This window comes from Episyrphus balteatus, chromosome 2, assembly GCF_945859705.1.
Source record: "Episyrphus balteatus chromosome 2, idEpiBalt1.1, whole genome shotgun sequence".
Classification (NCBI taxonomy): Eukaryota; Metazoa; Arthropoda; class Insecta; order Diptera; family Syrphidae; genus Episyrphus; species Episyrphus balteatus.
Genome location: NC_079135.1, coordinates 29,606,788 through 29,632,493, shown reverse-complemented (window position 1 = coordinate 29,632,493; position 25,706 = coordinate 29,606,788). Strand labels below are relative to the sequence as shown.

The 25,706-nt window shown below is 31.9% G+C and overlaps 2 protein-coding genes across 5 annotated transcripts in view; one reads left to right on the top strand and one right to left on the bottom strand.

The window, feature by feature from the left end:
• Window positions 1-25,706, bottom strand: part of LOC129910916 (DDB1- and CUL4-associated factor 8) — a 144,958-nt gene that overhangs the window by 18,375 nt on the left and 100,877 nt on the right. The gene's annotated exons all lie outside the window — the stretch shown is intronic.
• LOC129910912 (ubiquitin carboxyl-terminal hydrolase 32) lies at window positions 1,488-23,202 on the top strand. 4 transcript variants are annotated; one of them, XM_055988511.1, is made up of 17 exons: window positions 1,488-1,737; window positions 10,474-10,708; window positions 10,765-11,270; window positions 11,325-11,530; window positions 12,608-12,794; window positions 12,875-13,150; window positions 13,219-13,581; window positions 13,642-14,210; window positions 14,272-14,665; window positions 14,725-15,033; window positions 15,261-15,544; window positions 18,652-19,193; window positions 19,477-19,643; window positions 19,714-19,868; window positions 19,930-20,115; window positions 20,183-20,773; window positions 22,717-23,202. In XM_055988511.1, the coding sequence occupies exons 1-17, from the start codon at window positions 1,680-1,682 to the stop codon at window positions 22,987-22,989; spliced, it is 5,301 nt and encodes a 1,766-aa protein (XP_055844486.1). In that variant the 5' UTR covers window positions 1,488-1,679; the 3' UTR covers window positions 22,990-23,202. The 4 variants fall into 4 exon arrangements, with proteins under 4 accessions (XP_055844486.1, XP_055844484.1, XP_055844485.1 ...); XM_055988509.1 differs by having other exon boundaries at window positions 15,261-15,601; XM_055988510.1 differs by having other exon boundaries at window positions 1,489-1,737; window positions 15,252-15,544.

The window sequence follows — 25,706 nt, the reverse complement described above, 5'->3', positions numbered from 1 at the left end:
TGTAAAATTTTATTTTTTTACAATAGATCGTGAACGCCCCTCTTCTTATCTATAGTAAATATTGAAGCCTGGTACGCTGCTCGCGCTAAATTTTAGCTCCCATACAAATTATCGAAAAATTTTAGCCGAGATAAAATGGATCCCATACAAGTTATCGATAACTTGTATGGGAATTTTATCTCGGCTAAAAATTTAGCGCGAGCAGCGTACCAGGCTTGAAGCATGAATGATGTTTTTTTCCTCCACCGTTGCTTCTTCTTTTTTTCCATTTTTTATAATTTAATTCTTTGTTTTGTTCGGGTTAATTAATTTTCAGTAATTATTTTACATCAAAAGAAACTAAATTACGGGACATGAGTAGCGACAACCATTATAAACAGGATAAAAAAGACAAACTGTTTATCATGTCAAAAATAATTTTACTCCATTGTATTTTTATTTTGCAATAGGGTTAGGCCCATTTCACACATCGCCGAGAACCGGATAAACGGCCCGGATACACGGTTGCTAGGATACACAATCTTATGGGCGCCTTCACACGTAGAAACCGAAACCGAAACCGTGTACACGGTTCGGCTGCCGAAATGAAACCAAATGCGCTTACTACAACCAGAGACAGAAGAAATATATATTTCTCTTGTCTTTGCTTCAACTTAGCTGCCGTTCTGGTTTCCTTCTCATGTGCTGTAGTCAAGAAAGGGGTTGTTTTGTTTTTTTTTTTATATTTTGATGTCAGTTCGTATTGTGAGGTAAGATAGGGTTGTTTTGTGTTTTTATATTGTGAGGTAAGGAAGGGGTTGTTTTTTTTTCTGTTTAGGTATATCAACATCAAGTCGAAGTGAAACCTACAAGAAAAATTCTTGTTTCTGCTGCAGCTGCAACCGACCGGCTGCCGGGTGTGTGTGAAAGGATACTCATTTTTTGACAAAACCGTGTATCCGGGCCGGATAGACGGTTCTTGGCGATGTGTGAAATGGGCCTTAGGGTATAGCAAAAGTGCAAGACCATTGTAAAATTTCAATCCATATATTTTGTTGTTGTAGTGTTGCAAGATTTTACACTTTTGCACTTTTGCAATGATACTAGACCAGTTGCATCGGATCGTGAATACCCCTAGTATATTTCAATATCAAAAAGCCATTTTCGAAAATAATGTCGCTTAAAGCCTGGTACGCTGCTCGCGCTAAATTTTAGCTGAGATAAAATTCCCATACAAGTTATCGATAATTTGTATGGGATCCATTTTAGCTTAGATAAAATTTTTCGATAATTTGTATGGGAGCTAAAATTTAGCGCGAGCAGCGTACCAGGCTTAATACATTCTTACGGGAAGGTATCGATATAAATTATCTCCCACTTTTTAAGTATCACCCTCTACACCATCTCCATTTCCTAAATCATTCCTCCCACCGCACTCCCATTTTCACCTCAGCCAAAAACTTTTTCCTTTTCTGTCAAAAAAATAAAAACGAACCATGGTAGATTTCGTGATTTTTTGTGTAGGGGAGAAGTCATAGGACTAATGTTTTGAAGAAAGGTTAATTTTCTTTTCTTTTTTTAATTGTTTTTCCATTGTGATGAAAAATATATTGCCAATAAAAAAACACAAACGACAAAAAAACATTCAATAATTATGTCATTTATAAGTTAAAATTAATCAAAAATATTAATAAAAAAAAATGGGTGCAAAAGAATCTAAACCATCGTGTATTAGTTATGAAGATGCAATCAAAAGAGGTAAGTTCAAAGGGGGGGAACTTTTTTTCGTTTTCTTTCTTTTCAATAGAAGATTTTTTTTCTTTTTTAATTTTTGTATTTTGATGATGGAAAAAAGCAATAATAATGCGTACAAGTTCAGACAACAGAGGAAACTAAATTATTTATTGTTTTGTTCAAAATGTCACGCAGTCTATCGTAAAAGTTTATACCTCTAGAATTTTGTCCATGATTTAAAACACACTTTATTTATGCCAATTTAATAACTGCGACATTGCCCCTTGGATAGAGAGATTAGGTAGTTTGTGTCGTCTTCGTCTGTCTTCCCATCCGATTCCAATTAGTTTAGTATTTTACTTGTTTTTTTTTTTTGTTGGTTCCCCTTGTCTTCTCTGGAACTACCTACTCGAACTCTGCTTTAGCTTTTCTCAGTTCTCTGGAACTGGATCACACACTATACAATTTTATTTGCTATTTTTTTTTCTTTTTACTTTTCTTCATTCGATAATTTTTATAATTTTCCATTTGGACGTGTGTAAAAGTGAAAATTCCACTTGATTTCGATTTGTAACTGGGAAATTGCACAGCGCAGCATTTGTGTGCATTGAAAAAAAAAAATTCTCTTTTTTTTTGTTGTTGTTATTTTTTTATTATTTAATTGCTTTTATAATTTTTATAAATTGGGTCTCTTTTGTGGGTTGTTTTCCCAGCTGATAAAAAAATTTAAAAGAAATACAAAAATATAGCATTTTTTGTAATCTTATCATAGAAATATTCAGAAGGCTATGTGATTTTGATGGAAAGACAGGCCTTATCCAAAAAGTAGGTGATCGGTTGGTCATAAGTTTTAAAGCTTATCCAGGTTTAAATCAAATCGACAAACCTACATGCGAATAGGAGGTAAACATTTGTTTGTTTCCTCATCGTCGTCATTTTTGTCATTGTCTTGGTTTTTGTGTATGGTGCTTTTGGAAGTTTTTTTTTTTCTATGTCCCAGTCTCCCAGTCCCATACACTTGATAGTGTAAATTCTTGCAAACAGGTTGTGTGTGGTGATTTGTTGACAAGAGTTGTTTTTTTTTTTTCTTTATTTTTATTATTATTATTTTCTCAGTTTCTTTAGTATACCTAGTTGTTGCTTTTTCTCTCATTTTCATTTCCGTTTTGATCGCAAAGCTTTTTCATAAGAACACACGACGCACGTATATAATGAAGTTGTAATAATTACTAAACAAATATGTAATATCAAAATGAACCTGTTCTACCCACAGTTGTTGTTGTTGTGAAGATATACTCTCCCTCTCTCTTTACTTCTTTACAGGGGCGTATTGTGTTAGGAAAATATAAAGGGCGCACGCGTATACAAAATAGATACTGGTTTTTCAATAGGAAGTTAAAACTCAGTTGGAGCCATTTGCTGAAACGAAACCTAAAAAATTTAAGTTGAACATAAACTCTTATTCTCTACTTTTTCCTCTGCGCAAACTGTCACATAATGCCGACTTTTTACGAGTTGATTTTAGCCGCACGATATGTCGGTCGACTAGGATTTTTATATGGGTATAGTCACTTTAGTCACCTGCGACTTACGTTCACACGGGTCGAAAATCTTCGGCGCACGGCAAAAATCGACTCGTCAAAAGTCGGCATAAGGATTTATGTTGAACATAAATGCTTAAGTTTTGATTGAGCAAACGGCTCTTAGAGCATATTTGTAGGAATAATCCTTTTTTTGTATTGATATTCTTTGTCTAATAGTTTGACTTGAAAAATGAATTATTTTAATCCTTTAGAGTTTTCACTAAAACCAAATATTAGTTAAATTTTTAAAAAGTATGTCTTAAAAACATTTCAAAAACGTTTAAACATAAAACATATCATAGTGAATATTTATAGTTTTAGATTCCTTAGCTAAACATATCGAGCCTTTTCACTTTTATCGGAATTGAGAATATACTTTAAAGAAGAACTTCAATTCATTTTTGTTCTTAGCCTTGTTGGTGACGATGTTTATTTGCAATTGTTGATAAAGCTAAGAAAAAAATTAATTATATTCTATTCTTTTTCAAATATTGAAGAAAAAAAATTAAAAGTTGTCCATAATTCAAGATTTTTTGTTAAGCCTAATGTTTGTTGTTTGCTCTATCCATTAGCCTGATCAGCTACTAGTTTAATACTTAGTAGCTATCAGTTGGACACTTCGGCTATTTCATATTCCGATGTTGATGATAAATATCATACAAAATTTGAAATTAAACTTTTTGATTTGACGATTTATCATTTTAAAAAGCCAAACACTTATCAATCAAATTAAACGGTGCTGTCACTGTGGTGTATGAGTACCATTTTTTAGTAACAAAATAAGTAGTTAAAGCACTTTACTTTAGATTAACAAATAAAGAAAATTATGAAGTAGTTAGCTATGTTCCATATTGGTAGAAAAGGGTTTCAAGGACGAAGTGTAATTTGGTCTGATTGTATAGTATCGAAAATTCTTATTGAGATATTTAAATGCGAATAATAAAAATAATTTAATGAGAACTCACATGGGCACAACAAACATAAAACATCTCTCTTATGTGGAAAGTTGAGGCGAAAGAGGACTCCGTGGCAAAACAGCATTGGAGAATCTAATTTCGACAAATTGGGCCAATTAGAAACATCCTTTTATTAAATGTGAATTCCGATAGATTCTGCGGGTGCCTCCCGCACTTAATTTATAATAAAGATTATTTGAGGTTCGAATGTTTTTTTTTTAGTTTGAAGCTAAATACGTAGCAGAAGAAATTTTTTTTTTGTTGGTCATTAAAACTTTTTGATGAGCCGTTACTTAATTGTTGTAGTGTGCGGACTTTCGTACATTTGTATACATAATTAATAGACGAAAAAAACTGTCGGCCGGTAAAAAGTATGTAGTGTGCTGGGGCTTTTAATTGTCACTCGTCGGACACTGAATCCTAAATATCATTAAAGGGTTTATCTCTTTTGCAAAACTTTATAACAAAACTGCCGCAGAAATTTCATGAACAAATAAGCAGTTTGCATCAAATGCTTAACAGATTGCTTCCGTTTAATGTTTCGTTTTGATCTACTATTAATTGACAATAATTGTTTGTGAGTTCCTCTTGAAGTACAAATAAATTTGTGCATTAATAACAAACGGTTACATACAAAAATTATTTTTTTATTTTTATTTTTCAAAACAACTTCAAATTCAGTAAAAATACTCGATATTATTGCAGAATCAGCGTTTTGTGATCAGTTGACGATATTTTTACGTTTTTTCAGAACAAGAGTGTAAGCACACTCAAAATGCCGACAAAATTAAAGAAAATTGAACCTGCAGCCTACAAAGAATAATATTTAATATCCGAGTTTATTAATTCGGGTTTTTTAAAATTCTTTTTCATGTTAAATTGTTATCTGCTTGATTTTTGTGCCATTAAAACAATCTCAAGAATCTTCTGAATGCTTTCAAATAGCTTTCAACGTTGAAACCGATAAAAAAATGATAATTACATCCTTACAGTACAATTTTTCGTTATGTGCAAATAGCAAGAAATACATTTTATCCGCTGGGAATCTTTTTGCATAATGAGAGCTCTTCATACTTCGCGCACAAATAAAAGAAAGACTTTTTCAGTTTTTGGCAACACATTCTTGTCGCAAATTATCCTTATAGGATAAAAGGTTACGCCTGCGGACCCAGTTGCCGGACGTTCACGGTCATTTAAAATCGATCATTGAATCTTACGCTAACTTTTACATCTATGGATACTTTGCTTAAACGTTTATGATATGTCGAAATCAAATGATATTAAGAACTGGGGTGAGATTCTGTATGGCGAAAACGAACAAAAGTTTTCGTGTGTGCGAAAGGTTTGATTCATACAACTTGAAAAACGAAAGAATTTGTTCTGTATATGTCGAAAATTTTCTTTCGTTTTTCAAAAACGAACGATCGGTTTCGTTTCGTTTTTTATAGAATGTACCCCCTGATTTTGATTAAAACTTTGAAATTGTATTTGTGAAAGAAAGTTTACGATTAAGGGCCGGTTTGTTCACACTCGATTATCTTTTAATCAAGGAATTTTGTATGGAATAATCATTGATTAAAAGATAATCGACTGTGAACAAACTAGGGCTAAATCAGCTATTTTAAATTAACGATATCAAGTTATTTAGTAACAAGAAGGGGTTAAACTAACAAGCAAAGATCAGTGAACTGATCCGATCTAAGTTTATTAAAATTTCTAAATCAATATACAAAAAAAAAAATTCACTCCTTGTCGAATTTTTTAAGTGTCGGATATCTTAATAAATAAACAAATATACAGGTGCAAAAGAGTCCTATTCTCGAAATAATAATTGAAAATAATTAAAAGAACATTTTATTTAAATTTGATAAGAAATGTTAGATAATTACAAAAAAAAAAAAAAAAAATAGAATCAACAGTTACAAATTCTGAATTCCAAAGTCAGAGAAAAGGTTCTTTGTCGTTTTCGTTTGTGTATTTTGCTTTTGATAGTTGTTCCGTTGACAGACCAGACGCCACACACATGATGAATAGGCGGAAAATGTACTTGAAGCAATTTACAAATAATAAATTATAGCTTCATACAATATATCGTTATTTTGTTTTGTACTTTGATTTTTGTTGAAATGGCAATCAGAATCACGTTTGGGGTTTTTGTTTTTTATTTCTTTATGGCTTTTTTCTTCTTGCTTAATAGATTGCACAGTATTTGACTATTTATTGTTGTTGTTTTTTTTTTTTTAATTATTGGATTTGCAAGCGATACATAAAAGAAACAATATCAAGATAGTTATCATACTAGAGATATTTTTTTTTCCGTTTGTTGTTGTTGTTGCGTGTTATACAGGGTCGGATTAATACATTAAGAGCCGATTTTTCAATACTTTAATAAACAATCAGTTAACTGTCCACCTAATAAAGTTATTACGCTCATAAACAATTAGATAACAACATTGAATTTTTCAATCACCCAATTAGCTATGTCAAATTCAAAAATTTTCAAAATTAAACGTCATTTTTATTCATAATTGTTTTTGTTTTATCAAAATTTCTTTCAAAACAGCTTTGACAATTGACACATTATTTTTGTTGAGATTCTTCTTTAGAATAATTTTTATTCGTCTCTGAAAGAAGCAAATAGTCTTATTCCTAGGAATAAGCTTTATTTGACTGTTGAAAAAAATGGATTTTTTTGCTACCTGAGGAATAAGTACTAACTGACTGTTTAACTGACTATTGAAAAATTGGCCCTAAAAGTGACAGGTTGATTATACTTAATTTACGCCTTTTGGAACTCCAAATTTTCAAACACATTGTTTTGTTTATTGAATATTAGTCTTTAAATAAGTCTTTGGGTTTCTTTTGATTTTTATAAGTTTGTTTTGTTTTTTATATTTTGCATTCCTGATCCAGCAATGGTTTTGTATTCAAAAAATACCTATTTAACTATATTTTGTACAAATCTATTTAGAACTGCTATAGTAGAATTGTTTTCGATTTTTATTGTTGAATGTGATTTTTTCATTGATTGTCGGGTTTTATATTATACAATTTTTGCTAGCTAGACGAAACCAATTACACTTTAAGTGGCAAAAAAAATATTTAAGACTTTTTGTTTCTAATTGAATGGTGGGGCGTAGGTTCACAAAAAAAAAAAAATAAACTAAGTTGGTATCGGTCCAGATAGATAAGATAGTTTATAGGTACTTATTTTTCATTTTGATTTTAAGTTGAAGTACGTGGAATTTTTTTCGACTTTACAGTTTTCGTTGTTTTTTTTTCACTAAAGAAATAAAAACAGTAAGAAAAAAAGAAAATCGATTATGACAAAAAATGCTGTTGTTTTAAACATGAAGCTTGAGAAATATAATATTTATAAAATTATTCTATGAACCGTTCCTCAATTGTCAGCTTTGACCAAGCTTTAACTTCCTCAACTTAGAGCCTGTATGAATCGGCATAGAAAGCAATCCACTTTTTTTGAGGTTGTTTAATATCCTACTAGAATGGAAATTTTAAAACTAAATAAAACAATAATTTAGAAAAAAAAAGAACTGGAAGACGGGAAAATTTTAACATAAAACTTGTGAAATTCAGTTCAATAATAATAATAATTACCATCGCCAGCAACCTTAATTTTCTTACAACTGTTAAAACTTGAAGACTTACTACTCGATCAGAAAAAGCTGAGTTCAATTTTTCACTATCCGACAAAAGTCTTTTGCAATGGTTAAGCGAATAAAATTTAACGACGATCATTCATAAATTTCAGCTTCACCATTCTTTAGAAGTAATTGGCTCACATTCTGAACTTAAATGAAATACTTTCCTAGTGAAAGTAGAAGAAGTTACATTTGACCTAAGTTCCAAATTTTGAAAAAAAAGACAAAATATTATATTTTTTATTTCTAAGATTGGCAAAAAACAGAACCCATGCAAAGTCTTTCAGACTCTTTAAATTCCTTTTCGATGAAAATCTTGGAAAAAATAATTGATAACTTCATAAGGTTAAAAGTGTTTGTGCTCTGCTCGTACACCATCGCCAGGACGTCTACAGAATAGCAAAATATGTGTACATAATTTTAAAAGACTTTAGTTCTTTTAAATGCTAATTGCACAGCGCTAGTTAAAAGGAATAGAAAGATAGGAAAGAATTTTTGTTGGTACTCCGAATTGAGAACATGATGAGTACTAACCCATTTTTCGGTACGTAAAATAAAGCAATAACCAAACTTTAGGTTCGCGCCCAAAATTGTATGCACATCGAATTGTTTATTATTTGCAAAATTGACAGTACAGGGATCTATTTACCAAAAGACTAGCAGCCATAAACATCCAAGTGCAGCACACTGGAAGATCAATATTACATGTGATTTTTGTGGAATACACTGTTGCTGTTGCTTTCGTCATCAAAATTTTATATGGATCTCTCACGGAGTTATCAACGATTCCAGAATTATTTTTGATTAATTTAATACTTATCATGTTCATATGGTAAAGCATCATCTCTTTAATTCATATTCAAATTAAATACGTGTTATGTTAAAATCTTTGGTGACCATTTTAAGAATTGGAGTGAGCATGATCCCAAAAATTCCAAAAAATTATCTTAAATTGTTTTGATGAAAAAAAAAAAAAAACAAAATATGTTGAGAAAAACTAATTTTGTTCGCTGACTATCTATGTCAAGTTAAAAGAATATTTAGAAAAATGTTAAAAGCATTTAAATGTCCGTAAACTAGGGTTTAAAATGATACAAAATTTTCTTGGTTTTTGCGCTGACAAATTTCTAATGAAATGACATTCAAATCTTTTTTTCAGTAAAAAGTAAGGGTAACGAGGTCTCCATACCTATAACTCCACTATAATTATTAAAATTAAATTCAACGAAAAAAGTCATCATAAAAATCACCCAGAGAGAAATTATTGCGAAATGCATTGGGGAATGAGAACAACTGTCCCTAACTAAACCTGCATATAATCATTAAGCAAGCAAAAAGTGTATATTGTACTTCTCTCAAAACATGCTGAAGTTTTTTTTTTATGCAAATTTCAAACTATTAAGATGCATGTCGTTTTATACAAACTGGGTGTAGACTTCTAACAAAAAAAAAAAAAATACATACAATGTTACAAAAAGCTTAATGCGAAAACTTAATGTAACTGAGATTCATCTGAAATTGAGCAGCAATTACAAGACTGATTGAGACTAAATAATTCCTAGGAACAAAAAAAAAAAAAAAATAGCTGGGCTGGTACCAAATCGATGAGGGGCAAAAAAGCTGTATGAAAGTATTCCAAACACTAAATTTCCCCAAATGAATCAAGTTGAAAAGCACTGTAGGTTAGTGGAACTAACCATTCAGCTTATAAGTGACATGAGAACATTAATTAATTCAATTCAAACATCTTGGAAGTTTTCCCATTTCCGTGAGATTTTGAATTATTTTTGCTCAAAATCTTAATTTTGATTTCATGTGAAAGTTTAAAAAAGAAAATTGAGCTAGGTTTTTTAGGCAGTTAGTATCACCTTGCTTACGAAAGCGTGTCATTCCTCTGGTTCATAATGGTTAATTTTTGATGCTTTTGTGAAGGTCTAAGGAACGTCAAAAATTGGTTTAAAATCAAATATTACAAAAAATTGACACGGCTACTGTATGAAATTATTTACCAATTTTTTCAGTGTTGAATGAAAAAGGCTATTTTCTATATTCCAATACAATAGAATCATGCCTATACTCCAAATTTTGAGATCTTGTCAATCAATGACCTAATTACATTTTATATGAAATTCTTTCCAATCTTTATAATTACAATCAAGATAATGTCTCTTTTATTGAACATGCCACAAATGCATTCACATTTAAACTGCACCGAAACAAAAGCTAAAATGACTCTGGAATTTCTATGCAATGATTCATTATCATTGATTCGTGAAAATCGATTTATTATACATAAGTAAAACAAACAAAGTTATCTTTATGAAAAAATTATCACAGATTTTGTTATATTGTTATATTTTTTGTTATTGACAACAAAAGTTTTGCTTGCAATTAAAGAAAAAGGCTTTTTAAGTATTTTTTTTTTATTAATTGTTGATCAATTTTTAAAATCGAATATACTTTGATTAATTCTGCTATCTATTTATCTTCTCTGTAATGCAATTTAAATAAACAATAAATCATTTTATTAACAAATGAAATATATTTTTTTTCTTTCAGTTACTGATACAGAATTTCGCCGTATTAAAGAGGCTTTCAAAAAATCGGCTGGCCCAGGAAGTACATTCTTAAGTCAAAATGCATTCCAACAAGATGTTCTTTGCGAGGGAATTCCACTTAGCGTTGCTGAATTACTTTACGTAGCTTGTGGTGGAACACAAAAAGGAATATCATTTAAAGATGTTTTCTGTGGGCTGGTACTACTCACACGTGGTACTGAAGAAGAAAAAATTCGGTAAGTTTTTGTTATTTTAAAATTTGTATTTAAATAAATTATTTTTGTTTTCATAGGTTCTTATGGAATCTTTATTGCAATGATTCCGGAACATATATGCTCAAATCAGAGTATGTAAAATCAACAAATTTTCATGGAAACGAAGCGATTTCACTATTCGCTCAATCGGATCGTGTTAATTTTGAACAATTTCGTGATTGGATTCTAAGTCATCGGAATTCAAGTGTACTATCGAAATGGCTGCTTTCGGATACCTGTATAAATCTCACTTCCGAATTGGAAACACCGACATTCTATCAAAGTCTTGCCGGTGTTACCCACCTTGAGGAGAAGGATATTGGAGATTTAGAAAAAGAATTTTGGCGATTGAAGAGTACTTCAATTACTGGCCAACTAGATCTGCAGCTATTGGGACCTTTAATAAGTCCTCCAATACCTAAAACAGCATTGGCTGGAATGTTTAGTGCATTCGATGAAAATCGTGATGGTCATATAGATTTTAAAGAACTATGTTGTGGTGTGTCGGCAGCATGTCGAGGCCCAAATGTGGAACGTTCCAAGTGTAAGTGGTAATGATGCAAGATTTGAATAAGTTTTGATCTATTTTTCATTACAGTTTGTTTTAAAATATTTGATATCGATCGAGACGGAATACTTAATTACGAGGAAACAATACAAATGATTGATATTCTTATATTCGTTGCAAAGGAGAACCACAATGCCAATAATTACAAAGTCATAAGCAAAAATGATGTGATAAACGATTTGCTTACATTCGCAAGGAAAAATGTTTCCAATATCCCACCAACAAAGCAATCTGATGTAAGAAGGAAATATTTTTGTTGTTTTAGGAGAAATTGTACAGTGTTTTATCTGGGCTAGTAGTTAGTTTATCAAAGAGCAGCCAAGTTTTCTAGGAACAATGCATCCTTATTTACGGGAACCAACTCAGATAATTTTAAACCCTCTTCTTACTTTTATTTAGAAGCTATTGGAAGTATAACTTTATTTCCATCGTTTTACGCCATATGTCGTAAGTAATATTGTTGGAATTAAATTTCCAAAGGATTTATGTCAAAAGAATGTCAAAAAATGAGTGCTCTATTATGAGCTACTGAAATCAGGTCAGACGATCACAGGGAACCTTTACAATTGGTCCGTTTCGCCGAAAAACGGCCAGAATTTGCGACCAGCGGGTTTGAAGTTTTGGCTCAACCGCCTTATAGTCCAGACCTTGCCCCGTCTGACTACCATTTGTTTCGTTCGATACAAATCGCGCTCACTTGAATAGCTTTACTGTAGAACAGGGTATCCGCAATTGGCTTGTTTCATCATTTGAGCAGTTCTTTTGGGACGGAATCCATAAATTGCCAGAAAGATGATAAAAAGTATATAGACAATACTCTAAAAAAAAAGCGTACAGTTTTTATTAAATAAACCTTCATTTTCAAACAAAAAACAATGGTTATTAAGTTATATCTATTACTTAGTAGGTACATACTCATCGAAACAATTTCAATTATCATAAAAACTTTAAATTTCGTACAGTGATTTTGCATTCAGAGGGTGTTTTTATAACTGTTCATTTTTGCTAAACTATTATCAAACCTTCTGATAACATCAATCTTGATAGAATCTGGTAGAGATAGCAGTTTTTACAACAATAGTTTTTAAATTTTCTGGTGTCCCTCATCGCACCTTCAGTGTTTTAGCCACCAGTGTAAAAATAAATTGATTAATTTGGCGAACCAAATAAATTATTTGTTGAAACTGTCGAACGTATTTTCAGGTAAAGTGGCGATTTATATAGAAAGCACTGCAAAATAATCACCCCAAGCTTCTTTTGTTGTTTACCAAAATTGTAAATAATTTTATTTTTTAAATTCCTTCATAAAAAAGGTCCCCGATACTCCAAAAGACAAGATCAACCTTGAAAAATCTATCAGCCTTACTCAAGAAGACTTTATGATGTGGAACGTTGAGAGCAGCTTAGATCTTGTTCAACCATTCCTTGATTTAACATTCGAAGTTTGTCATATAGTTTTTGGATTGTCACCACAATGCAAACACATGGAATATGATATTGGTAAGAATTTTTTAAAAACTCATTTTACTAATATAATATTGAAATAATATTTTTTTTAAATATTATTTTCAACATTTTAGTTAAAGGATGGCTAACACGAGAAGAAAAACGTGGCTATTGTGTTGGACAATTTTGGTATTTAATATCGAAAGAATGGTGGGTCTCGTGGGTACAATATACTCAAAATTTCTCTACCACTCCCTGTTATTATTGTAAAAAATCAATGGCCAATGGAATCAATCACAAGGGTGGTTTGTCTGGTGTTGATGAGGCTATGGTTTGCGATGAAAGTTTTAACTCACATTCATCAGAATCTGTTGGAGAAATTGTTACAACAGCAGATTCTACTAGTTTAGGTGACTATATCATATTTTAATGAAGAAAAAAACTTTTGATATAATCGAAAATAAAAATAAAATTAAAGGTTCAAGAAGCAGCGGCATATCTGATGGACGACACTCTAGCTTAAGGCCAGGTCCAATTGATAATACGAATTTAATAACTATTAATCCTTATAAAAGTGTTCGCACTCTAACTGGCGAGGGTGGTCATTTGAAGCGCGACACGCCATTGGTTCAGAATCATGATTTTGAATTAGTTCCTAAGTCATTGTGGAAAGCTCTAACACGCTGGTATGGAGAAATTTTACCACTGCCACGACAAGTAATCCAACCGCCTAATTCTGGTGAAGTCGAACTTGAATTGTATCCTTTGAATCTGCGTATATTGATGCATCAACAAATGCCACTTAACTCGCCAGCTGTCTCAAATTGGGGTGCTGTTTCTGGTAAGATAAAAAATAAAAATATTCCTCACCATACAGATTTAATGAAATGAAAATTTCCAGGAGGAGGATATGCTGCTTTGTCTACAACTCCAAATGAAATTCAACCACCCAAAAAGTACTTAGCTTATACGGCTGCTTTCAGTCGTCTGGCTACAATAAAACAAATTGGAGAATTTCTATGCGATCAATTGCGATGGAAACCTGAAGATATTCGTTTATGGCATATCGCAAGTACATCAGCGGATAATAATCCAATAATGCTCGAGGAGGAAAATATGACTCTTAAAGAATTACTAATAAGAGATAACGATCAAATACTACTAGAAGTTCGCAATAAGGACCTTACATGGCCCGAAGAATTGGGATCTCTTTCATTGACTCACGGTAACTCGCATATGGATAGACGACTTACACGAGCATCAATACATTCGGTGCATGCTCCTGGAGCAACTGGCCTTCACAATTTGGGAAATACATGTTTTATGAATGCCGCTTTGCAAGTGCTCTTTAATACACAACCATTGGCGCAGTATTTTAGGAGGAATGTGCACCTTTTCGAGATGAATAAACAAAATAAATTAGGCACAAAGGGTCAATTAGCAACACGTTATGGAGAATTGCTTAAGGAGGTAAAGTTTTATTGTGTATCAAATCATTTCAAAATCCACTCATCATGTTTATTTATTTCAGATCTGGACTGCTTCAACTCGATCAGTAGCACCATTAAAACTACGGTTCTGTGTTACCAAACATGCTCCTCAGTTTGCTGGTGGTGGACAGCATGATTCCCAAGAATTACTTGAGTGGATGCTGGATGCATTGCACGAAGACTTAAATAGGGTTACCGAGAAACCCTATAGCGAACTCAAAGATTCTGACGGACGACCTGACAAAGTGGTTGCTTTCGAAGCTTGGTCGCAACATCATTCGAGAAATCAAAGTATTGTTACCGATTTGTTTTATGGTCAGTTAAAGTCAAAGGTTAGCTGTTTGTGCTGTGGACGAGAATCAGTTCGATTTGATCCATTTAGCTTGCTTAGTTTACCGTTACCAGTTGAGAATTATTTGTACTTTGAAGTGCTAGGTAAATCAAAGACATATCAACATAGAACTTGTGTATGTACTTTATTTAATTTTTTATAGTAATTCCATTGGATGGTGCCATTCCAATAAAATATGGACTACGTTTAAATCCCGACTCCAAGTACATGGATCTAAAGAAAAATTTATCAACTTTGTGCCACCTTAAACCATACTTCATGCTCGTTTGTGAGCTTTCTAATTCCCAAATTCGTCAAATATTATTTGACGATCAAAAGATCAAGTCATCAAGTGCCACCGAACTTTATGTCTATCAGTTGCCAGAGGATTGCAATGAAACGCGATCAAGAACCAGTTCAACACTTGGTGTTAATATTGAAAAAGGTCTTAAAGACATTCAACGAAGCTCAGGTATATAAAGATGTTTCTCATTTCATTTTACTTCTTCCTTTGTTTCTTCTTTTCGTTCGTTTTTATTTTTTCGTATTATGTAATTTGTTGTTACTTTATTTTTTGTTCGTGGGAAAGTAGTTTAGAATATAGAATTATAGAACGATTAGAATTAACTGGAATTTTTTTTTTCTTTAAATTTCTCTTTGTGTAAAAAAAACAAAAAAAAACTAAAAAAGCTCTACTAGTTGCACCCGAGGTCACAACGGCAAATTACCAGCAACCGACACACCAGCTGCAGCAGCAACTGCAACAAGTACTTCCACAAGTACAACAAACTCAACCCATTACTTCAACGCCATCATCATCAATAGCTACAACAGCAACAACAATACCGCCGACATTATCAAATCATTTACATAATCTTGGAAGTAATCATCATCATTTTAGACAGCCATCATTGGATGAAGAATTGCAAATCGATGATGCCGAAACGACTTCAGATGTTGTTGACAATAGTAGATCATCGAAGGTAAGGCGGTGCTTTGGAAACACCATGTGCATGCCCCAGAATCTGTTGTGCTTCAAGGTATGGCTATATAACATTAATGTATTTAATATATAGATACTCACGAAAAATTACCATTAATAAGTGAATACAAAAAAAAAAAATGTTTAATAGATTGTCCCACATTTTTTTTAAATTAAATTTATAAATGCGATGCAGGTATTTTAGGGTAAGCTTAGTATTCATAAGAAAAAATCGAATAGAGGTTGAAAAATTATAAAGAATGAAGAAAAGTGGACCTCCAATTCTGTGTTTGTGCATAGTTTTCTCAACCTACTGTCTGAACCACTGAACCATGGACACGATTTCAATCAAATTTCACGGCTAAAAATTTTATGTTATTATCTAAACGAGAAATCAAAATGTTTGCAAAGGATCAAAATGAATGGTACCTGCCATGATACAACAATAGTGGAAAAGCTTATTTTTCTCAAAAACGATTCAAACGATTTTGGCTATCATTTGTAACTGTTGTTATCGAAACCGTCCATAGAACTGCTTTTTTTTAAATCTAATTTTGCAGTGAACCACCTAGTGGATTTTGACTCGAGAGAGGTTTTTCCTTTTTTCCCTAGGATTTTGATGAAAATTTTTTTCATAAGAAGTCTATTTCTATGATAAAAATGTTTTATTTTTCAATAATCACTATAACGGTACCTCCCATAAACCGTTTTTTTGTTATCCCAGGCAACTACACCGATGTAACGAAGTTTTTATTGCATTAGCTTTTAGGCAGCCCCAATATAGATAAAATGTCCTTTTTTTAAACAAACATTTTTAAAAAGTCATTAGAATAAATATAGCTCTAACGATTCTGATTTGCTTCTAAAAATACATCTAAAGGACAAAATCAAGCGATTTACTTTTTTTTTTATTATTATTTTAAACCAATTTAATGGGCGACCTCTAACAACCGCCTTAGTGAACACAGCTATGTACATAAGCATTTAGAGAGAAAACCGTTACGTAGGAAAAAAATTCTTGACATGAGGTTAGGCGACAAAATCTTCCCGCGGAACAACTAGAAAAATTACAAATATTAATCTATTACAATTATCAATAAACTGATGTTATGTGTGTTTTTTGGCAAGGCTTTTCGCAGAAGAATTTCCCAAATATCAATGTTAGAGAAAGACGTTTATGCACACGGGGGTCCCTTATATTGAAAATACCTGAGTTTAAATGCACATACGGGCTCAAAAGTTTCGCAATAAATACAAAAAAATATTCCCAAAGTTTCAAGTCCCTATCTTTATGCTAACCGGACGCAACTCAATTTTTAATGTTTCCATACAAAAGATCGATAAATTAAAAGTAGTTTTGAAGTGGAAAAAATCCAGAAAAGAGTCTGAAAAATAATTGGGCAATTTCAGAATCATACGTTTCACTAGAATATTCTAGAAATCTGTGCACTAGCAAAATAGCCACATGAATTTCTCACCTGAAACAATATTCCGTAATAGCCAGAAATACCCATCGTTACACCCCTGAGTAAAATTTCGGACGAACCATCAAGTATAGAGATTCTTTTTTTATTAGAACTACACGAATGTAGAATTTTAATTTTACTTCCCATTTCAGTGTCCAGACATTTAAATGTATGTACATCGTTATCTCCTACATGCTATTTCCTAAACTCTCGGACTGGGCTGTAACTCACCATATAAAGTAAATTCGTGACTCCCTGAGTTCGCGTTAATTATAAAAAAATGATAGCTTACAATCTCAATAAGGACGTTAGTAAAGTATTCAATGGGTCTCTTACCTCTGAACTTAAATCTTTTCTAAGTATCCATATTTTTAGTTAGCATTACACGGAGAAAAATAAAGCACTTAGAATCGTGATGATGCTATTAAATCACATCTTCTTAAAACAATAATATTTCTAATAAAAGTAAATGGAATCCGTTTAAGTTCTGATAAAATCAAAATCAACTTCACTTTATTCTAATAAAAATTTTCTTAAAAAATTTTAAAGTGTGTTTGCTAAGAATGAAATGATTACTTGAGGAATTTGAATTGATTTCTTATTAATTTTATGTGCATTTTTATTGAAATTAGAAGATAAGACAAAAATTTTGTTTGTGTATACGTTTTGCACCGTAGATGTTTGTTTAAGTCCAAGTAGTTAAGAAGAGTTGTCCACTTATTGGAAGAGGTAAAAAACCATGCAGAAATCCGGTTAATTTAATACAGATTCCATTTTTGTTTTAAGCCTGACTTTTTTCTCCTTATAGATTTTATCAAAATTAAAACAAAAGCAATAATTTACAATAAAAAGTTTTTTTTTTTTTGTGGGACAATCAAAATTTGATAACAACAGCAATTTTATTCAAATAGAAGTGAATATAATCAGGATTATCCAAAATTGTAAGACTGATGATGACTTGTGTACATTCTAAATATTAAATACAGCTTTGTTAAAAAATGATGCCATTGGTTTTGGTTTTTTTTATCTTAATTAAAAAATTTGGTTTTGTTTTTTTTTTTTTTTGTTTCTAAATTGATTAATTATTATTTCCCCTAATTAATATTTTATCAATCAAAATTAAAAAAAAATTAAAAAAATTTTAGATTGGATCACGTAAATTTGAAAAATTTGTAGTAATTTGGAAATGGAGCAAAAAATTAAAACATTATTTATATAAAATATAGTTTAATATTATTACCTGTATAATTTTTTACCATACATAATTATAATAGCTTTTGAATTTAATTATCCATTTTTTGAAAAGTTAGTATTTTTGAAATTAAAATTTGTAACAAAAAATAAATAATTAATTAATTAATTGCTTTGTTTGGTGCTGTATTTATGTAGATTTTGCACAGTTATTGTGTGTAATTTAAATTTAATTTGTATATTTACTATTTTTTTTTTTGTACCTTTTTACTTTATACAATTATACCTTCCTTATATAGTTGTAGTTTATAACTAGTGCGTTAAAGTGTTTTTAATATTCCCTAACTCTCACCTCACATTCATCATTCCAAAAAGTAACAATTTGAATTCCACAAATTCCAAAAATAACTAATTTTATGAAGAAAAATTTGTAAAATTGTAAATATTTCAGCAATCACCTGAGCTAGGCACTAGCCCCGAGAATACATTTGCCCATAAAAATTGCCAACGCAAACGCGTATCGTCCTCCAAACTACTAAACGAAAATACCTCATCGTACAACTGCAGTTCGGATGAGGCCAGTAGCATAGGTAAATCACCGGTAGACATTGCCGATATCGATATTAGCCAGCCAACAAAAAGTGATTGTCCGTGCCGTGGTGCCTCGAACAGTGATAGCTGTGACGATGAAGATAGCAATTCATTGAATTCCGAAATGAATTCAACCAAACCTGGAATATTCTCGAGAGTGCCATCGCAACATTATAAAGTTGGGAAGTATTTAATGGCTGTACATCGGAAGATCACCAGACAAGATACGTACTTTTTGTCGTATCACAAAACAAGACCCAGCTTGTTTGGGGTGCCATTGCTTATACCTTGTGGTGAAAATGGGACCAATAAGGATTTGTATTGTGCGGTTTGGGTGCAAGTCAACCGACTACTCAGTCCATTGCCATTGGCACCGGATCAATCAAACCATGCTGCTGATTGGTAAATTAAAATTACTTTCATTATATTTAAAATTTAAGAAGTCTCCTTGTTTTGTTGAGCTTAATCTCATACAAATTCTCTATAATTGAAATTTAAAAAAAAATATATATTTGGCGCCCAGTGCGAGGTTTTCTAAATTCATTTTTGTTAATCGGAAATCGCTTCTAAAACCTTTCGGTTTAAATAAAAAAACAAATTATGGCCACTTTTTCAATATGTACATATATACAATTCGAGCTTGATAATTTAAAGTATCCTTCTGATATCTTTATGATTTTTTAAGCGATGACAGTCTTGGCTATGATTTCCCCTTCACACTAAGAGCTGTTACAAGTGATGGATTGACGTGCGCTCTTTGTCCTTGGACCAGCTTCTGCAGGGGCTGTGAAATTCCGTGCAATGATGATTTGTTATTGCGAGGTACCTTGATTCCTTCTAGTGCTGCTACAAGTATGTGCCAAAGCTTTTCTAAATTTCTATAAGGTCTTATGAAATATTTTGTTGTTATTTTTTGCCTTAGGTAATGCTTCAACGCCAAAACTGATGACAAAATTTTCATCGATGCCAAATCTGGAACCAAAGAAACCAATGGATTTGAAACCCGATCAAATCAACATTGCCATTGACTGGGATCCCACAGCGCTGCATTTACGCTATCAGAGCACTAGAGAACGGGTATGATTTTTATAAAATACTTTTTTAAATCAGAGATTATTGACGAAATTGTTCATTGCAGTTGTGGGAAGATCACGAGTCGCTTGCAATTTGTCGCAAAGAGCGAACAGAGCCTGTTGATTTAAATCATTGTCTAAGAGCGTTTACCTCGAAAGAGGAACTGGAGCAGGGTTATCATTGCAGTCATTGCAAGGGTAAAAAACGAGCAACAAAGAAGCTACAAATCTGGAAGTTACCACCCATTTTAGTAAGAATTTTGTTTGTTTATTTTAATTGAAAACCGTAAAATATATTTATCTTCTTTTTTTTTCTAGATTATTCATCTAAAACGATTCAATTGTGTGAATGGCAAATGGGTAAAATCTCAAAAAGTCGTTCATTTTCCATTCGATGATTTCGATCCGACACCGTATTTGGCCTCAGTTCCACAAGAAACCATATTACGACACAAAGAATTACTCGATTTGAAAAATAATGCAATGGATCATTATGCATTTGCCGATGATGATGTTGTTGTTGAGGAAGATTCAACTTCAAGTCGTCAAGGTAGCAGTGAATCGAGTAATGATCTTGATGCAGTTGAATCTGAAATTCAAATGAATAATGAACAAATAATGAGTAAAAATAATTGTGCGACGACGACGTTGAACACAACAACAAAAGAATACGGCAATGATGTGATAAACGAAAATGTAGTCCTAAGAAATACTAGAAGTAGTTTAGATAATTCGATAGCCACACCGAAGAAATTAGCTAATGCAAGAAATGAAAGACGAAGACGTTTGGTATCATCTAGTTTGACAAAAACACCGATTATAGATGGTGAATTTGAAGATTTCCATCATCATAAGCTGAAAGAAGGTGTTGATGCGTTTGATTTGAAGTACAAATTGTATGCTGTTGTGGTAAGTTTTTTCTTGTAATTTGTTTTACTTACGACATAAGTATTAAAAGGCAGGTTTATTAAAAAAAAAATCGGACTTGAGAAAAGAATCAGAATTGGCGTATCGATTTTTGTGGCCACTCCAGAAAAGTTTTAGAATTCTTAACGAATCAAATAACGGTTCCCTAAGATTTCCATAAAAATAACTCAACTAACTTGCTCTTAGAACAAGGAAATTCCCATAGATACATTTATTTGATAATTTTTATTTCTGACTCTTCCAAACGTATTTGTTTTATTATTATATATCGTGGGCACAAAGCCAAAACCACGAATCTGCAAGATTGTAGTTTTTAGAAAAACGGCTTCAAAGCTTTGGAGATCAACGAAAAATCGACAACGAATATTGATAATTTGGCTGCTAGGCAACAGATGGAGGGTTGGGTCGACGCATTGAATTGAGGGACCCATTGACATACTATACATGGACTGCTAGTCGTGAACTGACATAAGAGCAATTGATACATACAAGCAAAACTTGAACTTAGCCGATTTTTTACTTTGACGCTTGTGTATCGAACTATTTTTTTTTAAAACTTTTGTATGGAATATTCACATGACTAGCAGTCGATGTATAGTAGTCAATGGAGGGACCATTAAAACAATAAATTAAATATAAAATTAATTCATATTTTCACCCAACTATATGGTAATTTTCTGGCCCCCTCAGCGGTTAATATTTATTATCTCAACCATTCTTGTGCGCGTGTAATTAAATAATGAAAGGGCCCTACAATTCACCGCCGAATCCGAATCCGGCTATGCAGAGAGTCACTTTTTCAAGACAATGATACTCTTGAAGGCTTTGTCAATTCCTCCTGAAAAAAATTATTTTTAGGTGGTGGAGAGTGGGAATAGAACCCAGACCTTTAGCTCCATAGTCCATTGCACCAACCATAGTGCCACGTGATACTACGAAATATTACAGTGATTTGAAAAACAGTAAAAATGAATACAGCGAATGTGTGTTTAAAAGTATCGAATATGTTATGTAAATGTGTCACTGTGGTGTATACGTAAATTTTTTATTTACAGTTAACAGTTTTTATTTACAGTTAACCAAATTTTTTTTACGACTAATTAGTCAATGGATTTAAATAATCGTTTCCTGACCTTTTAAGCCATGTTCAAAATTGTTCGTTAGAGGTATTATAGTAGGACGACCGTCCCTCATCGTTATACCAGTTGAGTTCCTAAAGGTTGTGTCTAAAAAAAACAGTTAGCATATGGGTTGCCTACCGCTTTCCTGTCGAGGCACAGTTCATTTTTTCAATTTTTTCAAAACTACGCTACCCTGCTTATATGGCAAGATATAGTTTTTGAGTAGTACAGAAAAAAAATGTTTATTTCGAGTAAAAATATATCACAAATGACCAGAGTCATTTCGCTATTTACCCACCAACGAATTCCGAAAAAAAAACCCAAATAATAATATAAAGACCACCCTTGTTTACATGTTGTAAAAAAAATAGACTAATAAAATGATAAGAATTTCAAAAATACTGTTCTTTTCAAGATTTCCCCACTTCAACGAACATAGGTATCTATGTATGTATTTACTTAAAGTAGAACATGTTATTTGTATTTAACTTTTCAGAAATATGTATATTCGTTTTCAAATCCAACTATGGTTTTTTTATGAAGATCGGTTGTAAATTTAAAAGATATCAAACCTTGCAGAAATCTAAACATTTGAGTACAAAACAACACAACCCCGTTTCGTTGGTAGTTTTACATGAAATTTTTACATTTTCGTATCTATTGGCTTTAAATCTTTTAAAATTTTTTTACCAGTCAATTTTGAATCGATTTTCATTGACTGGATATTACGTTCAAAGAAATCTCTCTATTAACACAACTTTTCCACTAACCTATATGTACATTTGTTTTCTTATATTTTTTTAGTCACATTCCGGAATGCTTAATGGTGGACACTACATCTCATATGCCTCAAATCCAAATGGATCCTGGTATTGTTACAATGACAGTTCATGTCGTGAAATTGCCAAACAACCAAACATTGATCCTAGTTCAGCTTATTTATTATTCTACGAACGTCGTGGCTTAGATTACGAACCATACTTACCAAATATCGAAGGAAAAACCATACCAAATGAAAATGCTCTAGATATCGATGATAATGAGAATGATTTAAAAAAAATGTGCGTAATATCATAAAAAAATATATATCTTCTATATATAAAAAAAAAAATAATTTGAAAAACAAAAAAAATTAGTCCACACAAGAATTAAATATTTAAAAAAATTAAAAAAAAAATTCAATGAAAGCTCAAAGTTCGATTCGTTAAACACGTACCATAAAAATTTCAACGATGCCATTTCAAATTAAACCAATATTATAATTAACAAAAAAAAAAAAAAAAAAACACACGCAATATATAAACATTAAATAATTCTTTCGTGATATAACCGCAATCGCTTTAAATGTTAACATTAAACTATATAAATGTGAATGTATCAATCAAAATTCAACTTTTGTTATATTATTTTTTTAAATTTTAATTTAAACTATCATAATAAGTATACATATATATTGTTTTAAATATTAATTATTTGTAATAACACGCGCGCATGTACACAAAAAAAAAACACAATCATATATACATACGTAAATATGTATTTTTCTTTTTTCTATTTTTGTAATTGAGATAATGGCGAACAGAAACGAATAAGTCGATGCTTACGTTTTTAGAGTCTCACAGTTCAGAGCTGCAAAATCAGCATGAATAAAATGGGGTTTTTATTTGAACTTATTTGATTCTATTTGCCATCTTCTCAATTATTATTATGGTTAAATATATACATATATATATTATAGAAAATATTAAATATTAAATGCCTGCAATACTATAACAAAAGATGAAATCATTTGAAAATAAATAAAAATGCTTACCACTTAATTTAATTTATTGCTTGTAATTAATTATAAATTACATTAATTAATTATTATAATTATGTACTTTGATATTATTTAAATATATGTATATAGATAATATACATATATTTTTAAAACATATTGATACATATTTGTGTATATTACATTTATTTTGTTTTGTTATAAAATTTCATTTTATACTGGAAATATCAGTATTTAAGTATTTCCATTGTATTAAAAACAAATTGTGAAGTTTATTTTTTTTTTCTTTTTGTAATTTTCTTATACATAACTATTATTATTATTATATATATTTTAAATATATTATTATGATTAATTTTATAATTATTATTATTATTGTTATCAGTTGTATTGAATCATTCAATAAAGGAGAAAGTGTAAAAGTCTATAAAAATCAAATTCTTGTTTTCTTAAATCTTCAATGTCCAACTTAGATCACCCTGATTCTACGGTTATCACAACTCCAGGGTGAGGGTTAAATAAATTCATCGAATTAAAAGCATATGTAGAGTTTAATAAGTTGCCGATCAGGATTATAGCTCATTGCATGGAACACCTCGTCACTCGAAATTGAAGCCAAGGATTCTACCGCTTACTTCGTGGCTATACCCCTACTTACTTAACTAAGGTAGCGCTCACAGTCCAGGATGGATCCGACCTCAACCAACAAGCTTCTCCAGCCAGGTGGGTCCCAAGCAAGTTGCCTCCAGTTGTGTACATCAAGTTAGTTAATATTGTTCTGCAATTGAGCGCGCCACCTAAGAAGAGGGCTTCCTCTTCCACGTTGCCCATCGGGTTTGGACATGAAAACTCGACGTTTTGGTGCTCATATGCTCCACATGACCCAGCCATTTTAACCGATTAATTTTAAGCTATCTGACCAGGGGCTTATGCCACTGCTTTATGCTACTGCTTTATCCGTACCATCGAACCTACGGGAAAAAACTTTGGTATTTCTGAATTACAGTGGGGGTTCAGTTAAACGAATGATTTTATCAATTCGTTATATCAAAAATTCGTTATCGAATACGTTTTTTTCATACAAATCTTTGCGTTTGCGCGATGAATTCTTACAGAACTTTCTTATTGGGCATCTAAAAGAAAATTAGAGAGCATGTAAAATAATCCACAAACCACAAAACGTAAAGCAACAAAAAATGCGACTAAAACTCCGTTCTAGTTTTTTGCACAGCATCTATTCCCATACAGAAAAAGGGAATACGAATGGCGGAGATACGAACACTTTAAGTACTGTAATTTCTAAACGATAAATGATACAAGAAATCTTCTAAGGACAATATTATGTAAGATCAACTCAGTTACATATTTGAAGAACATGTTTTTTTTTAAATCTCTTGTTTTCTTAAATCTTCAATGTCCAACTTAGATCACCCTGATTCTACGGTTATCACAACTCCAGGGTGAGGGTTAAATAAATTCATCGAATTAAAAGCATATGTAGAGTTTAATAAGTTGCCGATCAGGATTATAGCTCATTGCATGGAACACCTCGTCACTCGAAATTGAAGCCAAGGATTCTACCGCTTACTTCGTGGCTATACCCCTACTTACTTAACTAAGGTAGCGCTCACAGTCCAGGATAGATCCGACCTCAACCAACAAGCTTCTCCAGCCAGGTGGGTCCCAAGCAAGTTGCCTCCAGTTGTGTACATCAAGTTAGTTAATATTGTTCTGCAATTGAGCGCGCCACCTAAGAAGAGGGCTTCCTCTTCCACGTTGCCCATCGGGTTTGGACATGAAAACTCGACGTTTTGGTGCTCATATTATGCTCCACATGACCCAGCCATTTTAACCGATTAATTTTAAGCTTTCTGACCAGGGGCTTATGCCACTGCTTTATGCTACTGCTTTATCCGTACCATCGAACGTACGGGAAAAAACTTTGGTATTTCTGAATTACAGTGGGGGTTCAGTTAAACGAATGATTTTATCAATTCGTTATATCAAAAATTCGTTA